Below are 12,072 nucleotides of genomic sequence, written 5' to 3'. Positions count from 1 at the left end.
CCAGACAAGTGGCTTTTTAATCACCACACAGAATAACAAATGATGCAAAACTCTGTAGATCTCCTCAGCCAGGTGTTCCAGGCTCAGCCTTTCTAGTGGAGGTCTTCCTGCAGTAATTTCACATACATATTTTTACCTCAATAGAAATACAGCAATAAAGGAATTTTCTAGCCCTTAGCTTCCAGGAAACTCTTAGGAGAACAGGCCATGCAGTATGATTAAGGTGAAACGTACCTTCAATTTTTCAAATGCTTACACTAGTCAAATTTCTCAGCACAAGAAAGGTGAAATTCAGTATGGAAAATATGTCCAGGTGACCTTGGGATGCAGCATGCTAGTCAGCACAACTGAATGAATTGTGTGCAAAGCCTTTTCTCATGGAAATGCACATCACAAGGACATGACAGCCTTAAGTGGTCTTGTGTGGTCTGTCGGGTGGGTGCCAGCAAATCTGATCGTCTCCTCTCTACTTTCAGGATGTGGATGATCGTTGGAGTTTGCTGTTTCCTCAGCTATATGTGCCTGGCCAGCAGAACCTCTATTTTAACAAAATAGTGTTTGTCAAGTGCATGTTGCAAGGGATCTACAGTTCCCTCATTCTGTTCTTTATCCCCTATGGGGCCATGTACAATACAATGAGAAGTGATGGGAAAGCCATTGCTGACTACCAGTCCTTTGCACTGATGGCCCAGACCTGCTTACTGATCGTGGTGTCTGTACAGGTAAGGCATCCTTGGTGAAGTTTTTAGGAATCAGTTACTGTTTTATGAAGGCAGCATCTGGAGCGACACTTGGGATTCTGACAGCATTGTGCTTGCTGCTGCATCTTGAATTTCTGCAAAAATAAGTCTTGACACGTGATTATTCTTGGTTCAACAGAACAGCAGCTTTGTCTGTTATGAAAGATCACTGTCACAGGAAGACAGTCCTTGCCTTGGGAAGCTTCACGTCACAGCAGACAAAACAGTTAAGGCTAGGAGTAGAAAAGGACTTATTCCATTTTTTGGGATCGGTTTGAAGTATAGGAAGTATATGTCTGTCTGCTATCAGGCAGCTACTTATAGGGCCTTCATCATGGTGAGACCCCATGCATGGGGCAGATGCTAGAACTACACTTGCTGGAAGAAATAGCTAAGACTTGGAAGGAGGTACAAATTTCAGATTGTACTGACAGGATGAGTGAAATTTCTCAAAACAAAAGCAGATTTATCACACTTCCCTAGCTAATAGTTTCTGCTGTCTGAGGTCATGTAGGCTCCTTCTGCCAACTTTCAATGCAAGACCACAGCTTGGGGTGGGAACATAAGCATGGCTCCATTGATGTCCATATCATAAGCATGGCTCCATACCCTGTCTCCAGTACTGGTCACCAGTGAATCCTTGAGAAGAGGGCAAGAACAGGGCAAATGTAGTAATTCTTGCCTGGAATGCTCTTCCAGCATCCTATGATCTGTGGTTTGGTATTTCTTGAGTCTTGAATGAATAACACTCTTGGGGGCAGCGGTACAAAGTGAAGGACAAGATCTCTGGTGGTGTTCAAAATAAATCTGCTAAATAATTAAGGCACTGAAAACTTCTGTATTGCTCTCTTTTTCAGATTGGCTTGGACACCTCGTACTGGACAGTTGTGAACCAGTTCTTCATCTGGGGCAGCCTTTCTGTTTACTTTGCTATCACCTTCACTATGTATAGTGACGGCATGTACCTGATCTTCACAGCCTCGTTTCCTTTTGTTGGTAAGCTCTTGGACAAAACTGGATTGCACTCGGCTTAACTCTGTCAAGTATTTCTAGTATGTTTTACTGCCTCTCTGAAGGCAATAACATGCTACAGAATATATCGATTTCCTTTCCTACAAGAAATGCCAGGCTATTTCCAAAGGCTGATGGGAATGCTTATTTTGAATCCCATCCATCCATGTGAACATGTGCCATGTTCACTTCCTCGCATAAGAATGCACATTCACACATAGCCAGAGGCCTGATACTTTAAATAAATTTGCTGAGCTGGCTGGAGTATTTTCTGCTACACTTTTACAGTGTTTCCAGATGTCCAATTCTTATGGATATCTGGAAGCATTTTGTTTGCAGAAGGATGTGTGTTCTTCTGTAAATAAGTTGACATGTTGGTATAGTACAGGAGGGCATAGAAATACAACATTCATTTAAACATGAGAAAAATACATGTGGCTATAGTTAGCCTTCATCCAAGTTGAATGACAAATGTCCAAGAAAAAGGAAATAAGAGGGATGACCAGCCCTTTGGAGTACTGCGTATGAGGTTTCTAAACGTGTGCAAAAAGTGAAAGATACCATAAAAGAATCTTGGATTGGTATAGTAATCAATACTTTTATTTCTGGATGAATTGTAAGCCATAACCTGTTCTGCCCATCCTTACTGCAATATCAAGGTGCTTGTCCATTTTAGAAATATCTGAGGTTGCAATGTTGCATCAGTTGTTGCAATGTATTTTCCAAGCAGATGGTCATATCTACTGTAAGATGGCTTTTAGTATCAAAAGTGCTGAGTGAGAGAAGGCAGAGTGGCTGTTCAGTTTCCAAAGACAGCTGGTAACTCACTTGCTAGGGATATCTCTACCTGCTGCTCTGTTGGCATTACCGAGGTCAAATTAGCCATAATGCTGAGTGCTGCTTAATAAGGTCTCAGTCTGAAGCCATGTCTAAGGAAACTGTTTCTAGTCTAGACTCAGTCAACTTGTTTACTTCAATTTCAGTGGAGTTGTAATACAGCAGAGTTTGGCCAAGTGAAAAGAAAACACTCAGCAACTTTACTGCCAACAGCATCATTAAACCCGGTAATGAGGGTTTTGCAGACTGTTTGCTCTATCCTACGTTCCTTCAGTTTTTGGAGAAGCCAGAAGCCAGTACTCTGGTTTCAAAGAACATGGCAGTATCACGCCACCACATGGCAGATGCTCTGCACCCAGAGCCTTTAGGCCACGCTGCCTGTGCACACCCAGAGCAATGCACACTGCTCTCATAAAGGGCTGTGACCCCATCAGCTACTGGGCAGAGTCCATGGGCTTTAGGAAATGCTGCTGGAAATTAAAAAAGAGTATTCTTCCTTTGGCACTGGCATCCTAGCAAAAGGTGAGAGGGCTGGACTGCTGCTGAAGGTCTCTTGAACATTTACATAGGACTTTTGCAGTGATTCGACTCTTTGTAAAGCGATAAAGCACACATTGTGACATCTTGTCTCTCTGAGTAGCTGCCGCAGTTGAGTCTGAACATTGCATTCCTGTCTCAGACAGTGACAATGGTATTGCTGTCCTCTCTGCAGCAAGTTGATGTCACTGTTGGAGAAGGTGTCTACTTTATATTTTGGTCCGTTTGCCAAGTACTTTGGAGTCATAGTGATTGAATTATGATGTTAAAAAGAATGATGGTGAGAGGCACTACTCCTACGTTTTTAATCGTGTGTTTGTTTTTCAGGTACAGCTCGAAACACCCTCAGCCAACCCAACGTGTGGCTAGCAATCTTCCTCAGCATCGCCCTCTGTGTGCTGCCTGTGGTTGGCTTTCGATTCCTGAAAGCTCAGCTAAAGCCAACTGCCAGTGACAAAGTAAGGAGATGTTTCAGTAAACCAGAAGCCCTCTTACTACCAGCTAGGCTTACTGCGGAGCCATACTGCAGGGGCCTGGCATTGCTCAGAGTGTATGTTCCTGCAGGTGCAAGTGCTGCCGTCCGTCTGGCTTCTAGTCCCTTGAGAAGGAGGACTGAATTTGGGTTTTGGCACAGCTCAAACCATCTGCAGCTGGGACTGAAGCAGAGATTATTTAGATGTGGATTGGGTTGCACTGGAGCAAGGAAGCAGCACTATTTTTAGGTGCAGGGTTTAAGTGGTGGGGCTTGGTGGCAAAGGAGCAGTGTATTTCAGTCCTGCCACACAATTTTTAGCCTGGCAGACCGCAGCCTTTGCCCTCCACCCAGGCATTCATGTTTGCTGTTTATTTTTATTTTTATTTTTTGACTTCAGAATTTACTTCATTTGTAGCCAGTGGTTATTTGCCCCCTCTGAATCCAGCTGCTCTCCCATGCCCCAGAATTTAACGGTGAGGCCAATAGGGCAAGGAGAGGCTGGGAGAGATGGACAGGGCAGAGAGCGCCGCTCACTACAGCGAATGACCCCCTGCACGAGACCAGCATCACCACAGCTCCCCAGGCTTCCCCTCAAACACGAGCATCTCCTAAATGCTGCTGCCACCTCGTGCTTCCTTCCTCTTCCTGCACTTAGCTGCGAGGCATGAGTGTCTCTGAGCAGAGCCTCAAAGGCGTGCTCCTCAGAGGTCGCCTTGGTCATCCCTGGGATGTCTGCACAACTCCCCAGGTGCTCCAGGGCTCTTGGAGAAGGAGTGAAGGGGAATGTTTGGCCCTTGCAGAAGGGTAGGGGGTTGCTAGAGAAGATCGCTAGGTAGGAAAGTCCTCAGGGCACAGAGGAAGTTCAGATGTGCAAAAATGGGCTGAATTTACTCTTCAGCTGAGTAGAAGCTTGACATAGCTATGGCCCAGATTGCCATCTTTCATGCATTGGGTGAGCACCTCTAGTGCAAAATCACTTTTATTTTTTTTTTTCCTCCAGGAAATGAACTGTCACAAGAGAGGGTTGTTTGGGTTTCCTACTGTATAGAGATCCCCAGCTGGCAGCATAAGAGGAACTTAAATAGAGGCTTGACAATTAGAGAGCCAAGTGCCTACAGCATTGTCCCAGGCACGATGGACAGAGGCTGGGCAGCTGGGGATTATCCTGAGCCACTGGCACTTAGTGTTGTCCTTCTGCCTCTGACAGCCCAGTTCTGAATAGATGCCTGTCAGCAGAAGATCTTGGTGGCCATGTGGGAACAGAGAGCCTTCTACCTGCAAATAAAGTGCATCATATTTCTCCCTTCTGCCAAGGGATAAGAGAGTCCATCGATCATCATTCTCATCATAAAAAGATTTTATTTATTAGAGTTCCCCTGTAGTAGTCTATTTTCTGGATTAAGTAAGCCAATGTTTTGACATTTTCTTATAAATCATGTTTTCTGGACTTTTGGCTATCATTGTGATGACTTTCACATTTTGGATTACTCGACTGAAGCGTTTAAAAGAGCTGCAGCAAAACCCCAGCTGAGGCCTCACAGGGCTGTAAGGAACAATATGCTGAAATCATCTCCACCCGTGTCTTACAGATGACACTCCCAGCAACGCTTTTCAGAATAAGATTTGTTTTTCCTTTTACCAGGCTGCCACCCTGTGCTGCAAGTTCGGTTTCTGCTCTGCAACCCATCCTGCCATCCTCCTGCTTTGTCAATCATTTTTTGGCTTTGAACCCCTGCATTTTTCCCCCTTTCTTTGCTCCTCTTTTGCTGTGCTTCTGAACAATGATGCATTTGTTCCATCTTATTTTCTGATTTCAGGTCCTACTCAAGATCAAAGAAGCCAAAAAGAGGCCGCCTCCACCCTCACCCAAGAGACGCCTGCGTCGGACCAGCACGCGCCGCTCCGGCTATGCCTTCTCTCACCAGCACGGCTTCGGGGCGCTCATTATGTCGGGGAGAAACATGCGGCCAAAATCACCTTTTGCTACAACGGGAACATTTTCACCCAATAGTGACAAACATAAACACAAGGGACTGTAAGAACCCAAACCAACCAAACCGAACCAAAAAGGGCTGTTGGGAGAGGAGGCTGTGCTCCCTGCAAAGCACCGAGCCCGTGGCTGCCCAGAGCTCTGTCCTCTGGGCTACCAAAGCAAGGGCTTGGGCCTTTCCTTTCTCCCACATGCACTCTCTGGACTCAGCTCCTCTTCCAAAGACGTGTCCTGCTCCTGGGGAAGGAGGGGCAGGGGGAAGCAAAGACACCGTGTGGTATCTCAGAGGGCCTCCCTGGTGTGAGATTATGCTGTGGGAGGCTCCCTGAGTTTGTTTGTAACGCTACTTTTTTCTCCCCTTACATACCTCAGAGCAAAGTGAAGTCCAGGCTGCGGAAAAGGCTGAATTGGCAATGTCCTTCTCAATCATGTGCCTTTGGGTCTATCATGAATCCACTGTGGGCCTTATTACTGGGGTGACAGCATTGACCCCAGGTGTGCCTTAGGTCCAGCCACACAACCCCCAAATCAACAGTCTCTGTAATACGTGCAATTCTGTAGCCTTTTAACTATTTTGTACAGAAGCACTTTGGAAGGGATGAGTTTGAAGTAACCTCCTTCCAATCCAACAGTTAATTCTGTTTCTCAAAAGGAGGCCAGTGCCCCAAACCATCCTCTTCCTGCATATGCAGCCAAGAGTGCAAGCTCAGAGACATTCCTAGTTGGTTGAGGGACAAGGACTCGGCATTCATCAGTTTGCCCTGTCTTGTCTGCAATGCAAATCCGCTCTTGTTGCAAAAGACCTTTGTCCTCACAGCCATCTCAGGTTTTGTAGCTGGGCACTAGCCATTTCATTTAGACTTAAAATAGAAGGGCAAAAGAAGTTCAGGCACCCACATAGATCAAGCCATAAAATCCAGCACGGAGAAGCCCGTATCATGGCTAGGGCTCATGTGAGCCTCCAGCACCAGGTGAACTTCCCACCATAACAGACTGAGGCACATGCAGTGTTTGACTGGATGGAAATCATGCAAGAAATATCAGAGGCTAAGATGCTATTTCACTGCTGGCATGGGTTGTCCTGCCCTTTATTCTGCTGGTGCTGTGAGTAACAGATGAAGCGTGACCTGGTTGTCCTCTCACCCACCCTGCTGCCTGGTGTGGTCAAGTTTCAGAGGATCTTAGTGAGGGCTCAGGGGCCTCTGCTGAGTTTCTCTGTGCTGGCTGGTATTTTGTTTGGGAAAGGTTCATCCGTCAATCACAAGTTCTAGAGAGCAGAAGGCTCCACCAAATCCTATCAATCTGACTGCCAGCAGAGGGACCTGGTGAATTGGTGGTGATCTCTAGATGCTGGGATTTTCTCATGGGTTTGTAACACCAGTACCATAACCAGCAGGGTTACTGGGTGGAAGGCCAGTGTGGGAGCATGAGGATCCGTCCCTCAGTGCTGCTGAGCTGTCTAAATGGGGATTTTTTTTTTGTGCAGAGGACTAAGCAGCTTTGGCTGTTACATTTTCTCATCTCCTTTATACAAATTTAGACTCTTCCCTAGTATGGAATTAGAATTTTTGCACACTAACCATCTGGTATTTAGTGGGAGTACTCTGCCTTGAGTCTCTGAGCTATCAGTGGAGGCAATCTATGATGGCAAGAGGCCAGTAATGTCCCCACTTCATCAGGTCTGCATACAACACCTTGCTGCCTGTGGTCCCAGTTTCAGCAGTTACAGTACAACAGTATGAAATTGTTTAAGCGCTAATAGAAGGTTTCATCTCCCTGTGTTTAACTCAGCACAGATAAAAAAAACAGTCTGTTGCACCTGCTGCTCTGGGAGGCTCCTTGCAAACTGCGGTATTAAATTTCAGCATAGGCAGTGCAAACTAGAGCTGGGACTGGATCCAGACTTCATCAGGCAGGAGCTGCTTGCGAGGGAAGGAGCAAATTCTAATCCAGTTATCTCCCCTGCAAGGGGATATCTAAATAAAGTGAGAGCCTGAGGAAACTGCTGTGATAGTTGCTGCTTCACCTTTCCCTTTGCAGAAGCAATCATGGCTTTCTGGTTAGGATGATGTCTTTCACAGTCAGCATCTCCAGTGTGAGAGGAAAAAGGAGAGTGAGGAGAGTGTGTGCAGGTAAGCAGACATCCCTGCAACACCCAGCCTGGCGTGTGGACTGAGAGCCCTATCAAAGCTGTTCCCAGCATGTCATGCAGCAGCTTTTAATGCTGATCAGCAGAGGCAGAGCTTTTGTTGAGAGCGAGGAAACTCTGAGACTGTGTCACTCTTGTCACAAGGTTTACATACAAAGCACCTTCTGGCTAAAGGGGATTTGCAAAGGCTGCAGAGGACGTGCAGGGGCTGATGGATCTGTTGGGGAACTTGTTCCAGCTACAACTATTTCAGTGGCTTTGACCAGATCGACATTTGAGACATATCAGCTGGCAGTGATGTTTGTCCTACATCACTCCTGATTTTGTAAAATATTTTTTTTTAATAAAAAGAGAATATTGGGATGATTGATTTGTTGCCAGCCTGCTAATTGATCAGAAGTGTTTATAACCATCCAGTTAGGTTGTTCCTGGGTCTGCTAAGTGGTGGGATGGGCTCTGGGAGGACGGATCTGAGATAACAGTGCTTTTAATGTGGTGTCCTGACTCGGGGAACAATCGGGAAAGCAAGGAAGCTGCAGGGGACTACTAAGAGCAGCAAGACGCTAGGAAAAGCCCTGCGGGCGGTGGTCGTGCTGGAGCTGCTCTTCCCGAACTTCTCTGCTATCCTGCAAGGGTGCTCTTATCAGAGGTCTTATCGTAGATGTTTTTCTGAGCTTCTGCTGCCACTGTGGCTGCACAGGCCAGATTCGATCTCCTTCTGCAGCCGGATTTTCTCCGAGCAGGACGCTCTCGCAATTTTGCACTCTTACAAATAACCAAAGCAGCTGAACGCGATCGCAGGGGAGGGGGGGGGGGGGTCTCTTTCTGCCGCTTGCTTCACCCTGCGGCAGCCCCAACCTTTCGGGCAAGGATCCCCGGGACGGAGCCTCCCCCCGGAGCTGCCCCGGGGGCGGTCACGGCTGGGGGGGCCGAGGGGGGCGGACAGCAGCGAGGCCCCGCCTCGGCGCCCGGCTGCAAACAGCGGAGCGGCACCGGCTGGGTGAGCGGGGCTGGGGCCGGGGGGGAGGTCGTGGGGGGGCCCCGGGGGGCTGGGGATGCTCGCAGGGGATGCGAGCTGTTGTGTAATGGTTAAAGGAGAGCTTGAGGACGGCCGTTTGGTCTTTTTTGGAGGTCTTCTGTTTGAGAGAGAGATCCTCCCCCCCCCCCCAAAAAAAAAAAAATCCCCGTTTCATTTATTTATTTATTTGTTTGTTTGTTTATTTTTTCTATGCATTATTCTGTAACACAGAGGTTTGTGCACAGCTTCTGCTGTAGCACCTACATTCTCACTGCCCCACGGTTTTGGGGTCAGGAAAGACAATGCTTTAATGCTGACCAGTGAGTGATACGGTTACTTCTTGTATACAGCAGCAGAGAGGGGGAGGGCACAGCAGAGCATCTCCTCCCCCCTCTGCTCCCCAGAATGTGACAGTGGAATATCACAGTGAAATATCGGTGAAATACCTAGAGGGTTCTCTAGGTAGCTCCTGCTGGGCTCCTGGCAGCTCTCACCTCGTCCGTGTGCATCCACACAAGGCTCTTGCACTGACCTGTAGCCTGGAAGTCACTAATCATAAGCAGCTCCTATGGCACGGGAGGGTGAGGGAGTGCCACGTGCTGGCCCCAAGATCTCTAGGGGGTGTGATTCTCAGCAAGGACTGTCGCAAGAAGGGAGCCCTCTGAATAGTGACCCCTGCTAATTCCCAGCTGGGACCAAGGGTGGGCACGTAATGGACCTTGTGGGTACCTTTGGGCAGAGGTGCTGTGTGCTGTAACCCCTTCAGAGCACTGACAAAACTCATCCTAAAACCAGCTGTGCCAGTTGGAAGCTGGAAGGCTTCCTCTTCAGATGCTTGATTTTTTTTCCCCTCTCATTTTCAGCCTAAATGTGTTCACAGCACATTCACTCTCTCGTTGTGCCAGCATTATCCTTTTGCTTCAGCAGTTTTGTTTGTCTCCTGTGATATATTTAGAGAGCAATCCTATACGCTCTCTGCCTACATTTGGCTAGGCTAAACAAGCCAGGCTCTTAAGTTTCTTCTTGTTTGATAGGTTTTCTGTTTCCCTGAGGCCCTTTATGCACCTGTTCATTTGAGTTTATCATTTTTAAATGCAGATGACCAGATTTGTTTTGTATGGTGCTCCTGTCACCAGTGCCTGTACAATTGTGCTGATGGTTTGCTGCCTTGTCTAGCCTGCATTTGCTTTTCTTATGTCCACATCATCTCTGCAATCCCCCGGGCAGTTCGTGGTTATTATTCTGAGCTTTGCTGTCAATACGCACAGTTGTCCAGCTCTGTACTTGCAGCAAAGCTCTCACTCAGGCAAACTAATACCACAGGACATGGGGAGAATGAAGCTTGAAAATGCACCTTTCCTTCAACACATACTTTTTGAGTAGATATAAATCTTCTTGTTCTGACTTTGTAAGCATGTTGTTTATTGCAATGGGAAGAACGCTGGCGCCAGTCCATGCTGGTGCCTCTTTGGGGAGACTTAACCCGGAATTTAGTGGCAGAGGGTTGCCCATTTCAGACAGTCTCAGGACTGGGTGCTTTGGACAGAGGCCCCCGGTCAGGCCACGTTCCTGTGCATCCATCCATCTAGGGTACCCAGCACCCAGAGTTCCTGTGTGCCTGGATGAAGTCGAGGTATTAGGTAAATAAATACTTCTTGTCTCTTGCTGCCTCATGTCTGATGATGTGGGAAAGAGCTGCAGTCATCATAGCATAAGTCTGTGCATGCTTTAAACTGATGCCCTCAGGGGCTTCTCCATGAGCCTGGTAAGGGCTTTATCTGCACCTGCTGATATTTCGGCCACTGTGAACGTGCTGGGGTGAGGGAGCTGTCATTTCTCCCAGCGAAGGCGAGTTTCTAGCCTCAGCCCCCTAACCAGGAGCAGGTTTCGTTGCTCTGGACTGGGTTCCTGAAGTGGCTATGCTACCAGGCTCAGAAGAAGTGCACGGAGCCGTTCTGACCAGGCTTGATCCAAGAACACCGTTGGCCATAGCTGCAGCTCAGCTGCAGTTTGGTTTTCCCAAAACTAGCCTGCTGCTGTCCTACTTTTTATAATTCACCCAGAAGTAGATTTTTTTTTCTCTCCTGCTGGTGCTGTGAAGGAGCATCCTCTCTCCTGTGGCTCCCAGCGTGAAGGGGAGTGGGTCTCGTCCCCCCCGTCTCCCTGCTCGTGCTGGATGGAGCTGCTGCGCCGAGCCTTTCTGCGCAGAGCCAAGCCCTCTGCCAGACCCCAGGGCTATAAATGGACCTGGCCTCTTCCACGCCCTCCCAGCAGCACGAGATGCTGCGGGAAATCGGAGCGAGGCCAGGATTCCTCTGAATTAGGAAAACAAACCTTCCTACCGCTGCCTCATGGCAGGACCTCTGTCAGTTTTGGCTTCGGGGGCAGCTATCTGTGCCCCCAGGAAGGCACTGCTGCAGAGCTGGAGGTCTGCACTATGAGGGCAGGTGGTCCCCGACCTGCATGCCACGCTGGGGCAGACCTGGAGGTGCTGTCACCCCTGGCCACCCCACGCACGGCACCGCAGATGTCTGTCTGATCCCAGTGCTGTGTCCCGAGGGAAGACCAATGGTACTGCTGCTGGCTGCATCCTGCTTCCACATCGTATTAGGTACTTAATAAAAGAAGCCTGGCTTCTTGCACAAACCCCTATTTGCCTCCCTTAGCTTTGGGATTTATGACAGAGATCCTGGGATCTTTGAGCCTTACGTCTCTCCTGCGAGGCGGGGAGGATCAGCGCCGTCTTGTTCCGCAAGCGCTGGGACCAGGAGCGTGCAGAGCAAGGTGACTCAGGGAGACAGTAGCTGCCCTGAATCTTAAACTGAAGTCTTTGTGTCAGCTTGAGCAGAGTGCTACCCCCCGTCAGGCCATTCATTCCATGCACAGTGCAGGTCTGTATTTAGAAAACTAATTTGTACTCTTGTGTTTAAGAAACAGAGTCTGACAGTCTCCTGGTTGATGTGCTTCAGAGAGGCTGCTGGGCCAGGTCCCTGCCTGCTGGCCTTTCACTGAGTGGTGGTTTTGCATCCTTGGGGCTTGGCAGCACCTAGAGGCTTCGTTACCTGCTGGCTAATGAGCCCTCAACAACCTGCAGGCTGTGGTTAAGGGAACATTTAATATTCAGAAGGTGTGAGCCTGGTTTGTTGCTGCCAGCGCCTGCAGTTCTGCTTCTGGTTCAGTTTTTGCTGGGGCAGCAGATGCTGTCTGACACCTTTGGCTGCGCAGGGTGCCTGGCTCCTTGTATTTTTTTGCTCTGCAGTGGCTGGGTTGTGCTGCAGATCGAGTGGGCTGGCAGAGCAGGTGTGCAGCGAGCAG

At 48.4% G+C, this 12,072-nt stretch overlaps 2 protein-coding genes across 5 annotated transcripts in view; both read left to right on the top strand.

Moving 5' to 3' along the window:
* Nucleotides 1-8,105, top strand: part of LOC310889389 (phospholipid-transporting ATPase ID-like) — an 87,408-nt gene extending 79,303 nt beyond the window's left edge. For all 4 annotated transcript variants that reach the window (XM_083816776.1, XM_083816775.1, XM_083816774.1 and 1 more), the window contains 4 exons: nucleotides 477-722; nucleotides 1,598-1,736; nucleotides 3,453-3,583; nucleotides 5,418-8,105. In XM_083816776.1, the coding sequence (XP_083672902.1) occupies nucleotides 477-722; nucleotides 1,598-1,736; nucleotides 3,453-3,583; nucleotides 5,418-5,639 (738 nt within the window). In that variant the 3' untranslated portion in view covers nucleotides 5,640-8,105. The remainder of the gene's footprint in view (nucleotides 1-476; nucleotides 723-1,597; nucleotides 1,737-3,452; nucleotides 3,584-5,417) is intronic.
* A 515-nt stretch (nucleotides 8,106-8,620) lies between these two features.
* RUSC2 (RUN and SH3 domain containing 2) overlaps nucleotides 8,621-12,072 on the top strand; it is a 53,398-nt gene continuing 49,946 nt past the window's right edge. The window contains exon 1 of the mRNA XM_083816769.1: nucleotides 8,621-8,739. The gene's annotated coding sequence lies outside the window, so the exon portion shown is untranslated. The remainder of the gene's footprint in view (nucleotides 8,740-12,072) is intronic.

This window comes from Anser anser (assembly GCF_964211835.1).
Source record: "Anser anser genome assembly, chromosome: Z".
Taxonomy (NCBI): domain Eukaryota; kingdom Metazoa; phylum Chordata; class Aves; order Anseriformes; family Anatidae; genus Anser; species Anser anser.
This window is presented reverse-complemented; position numbering and strand designations above follow the sequence as displayed.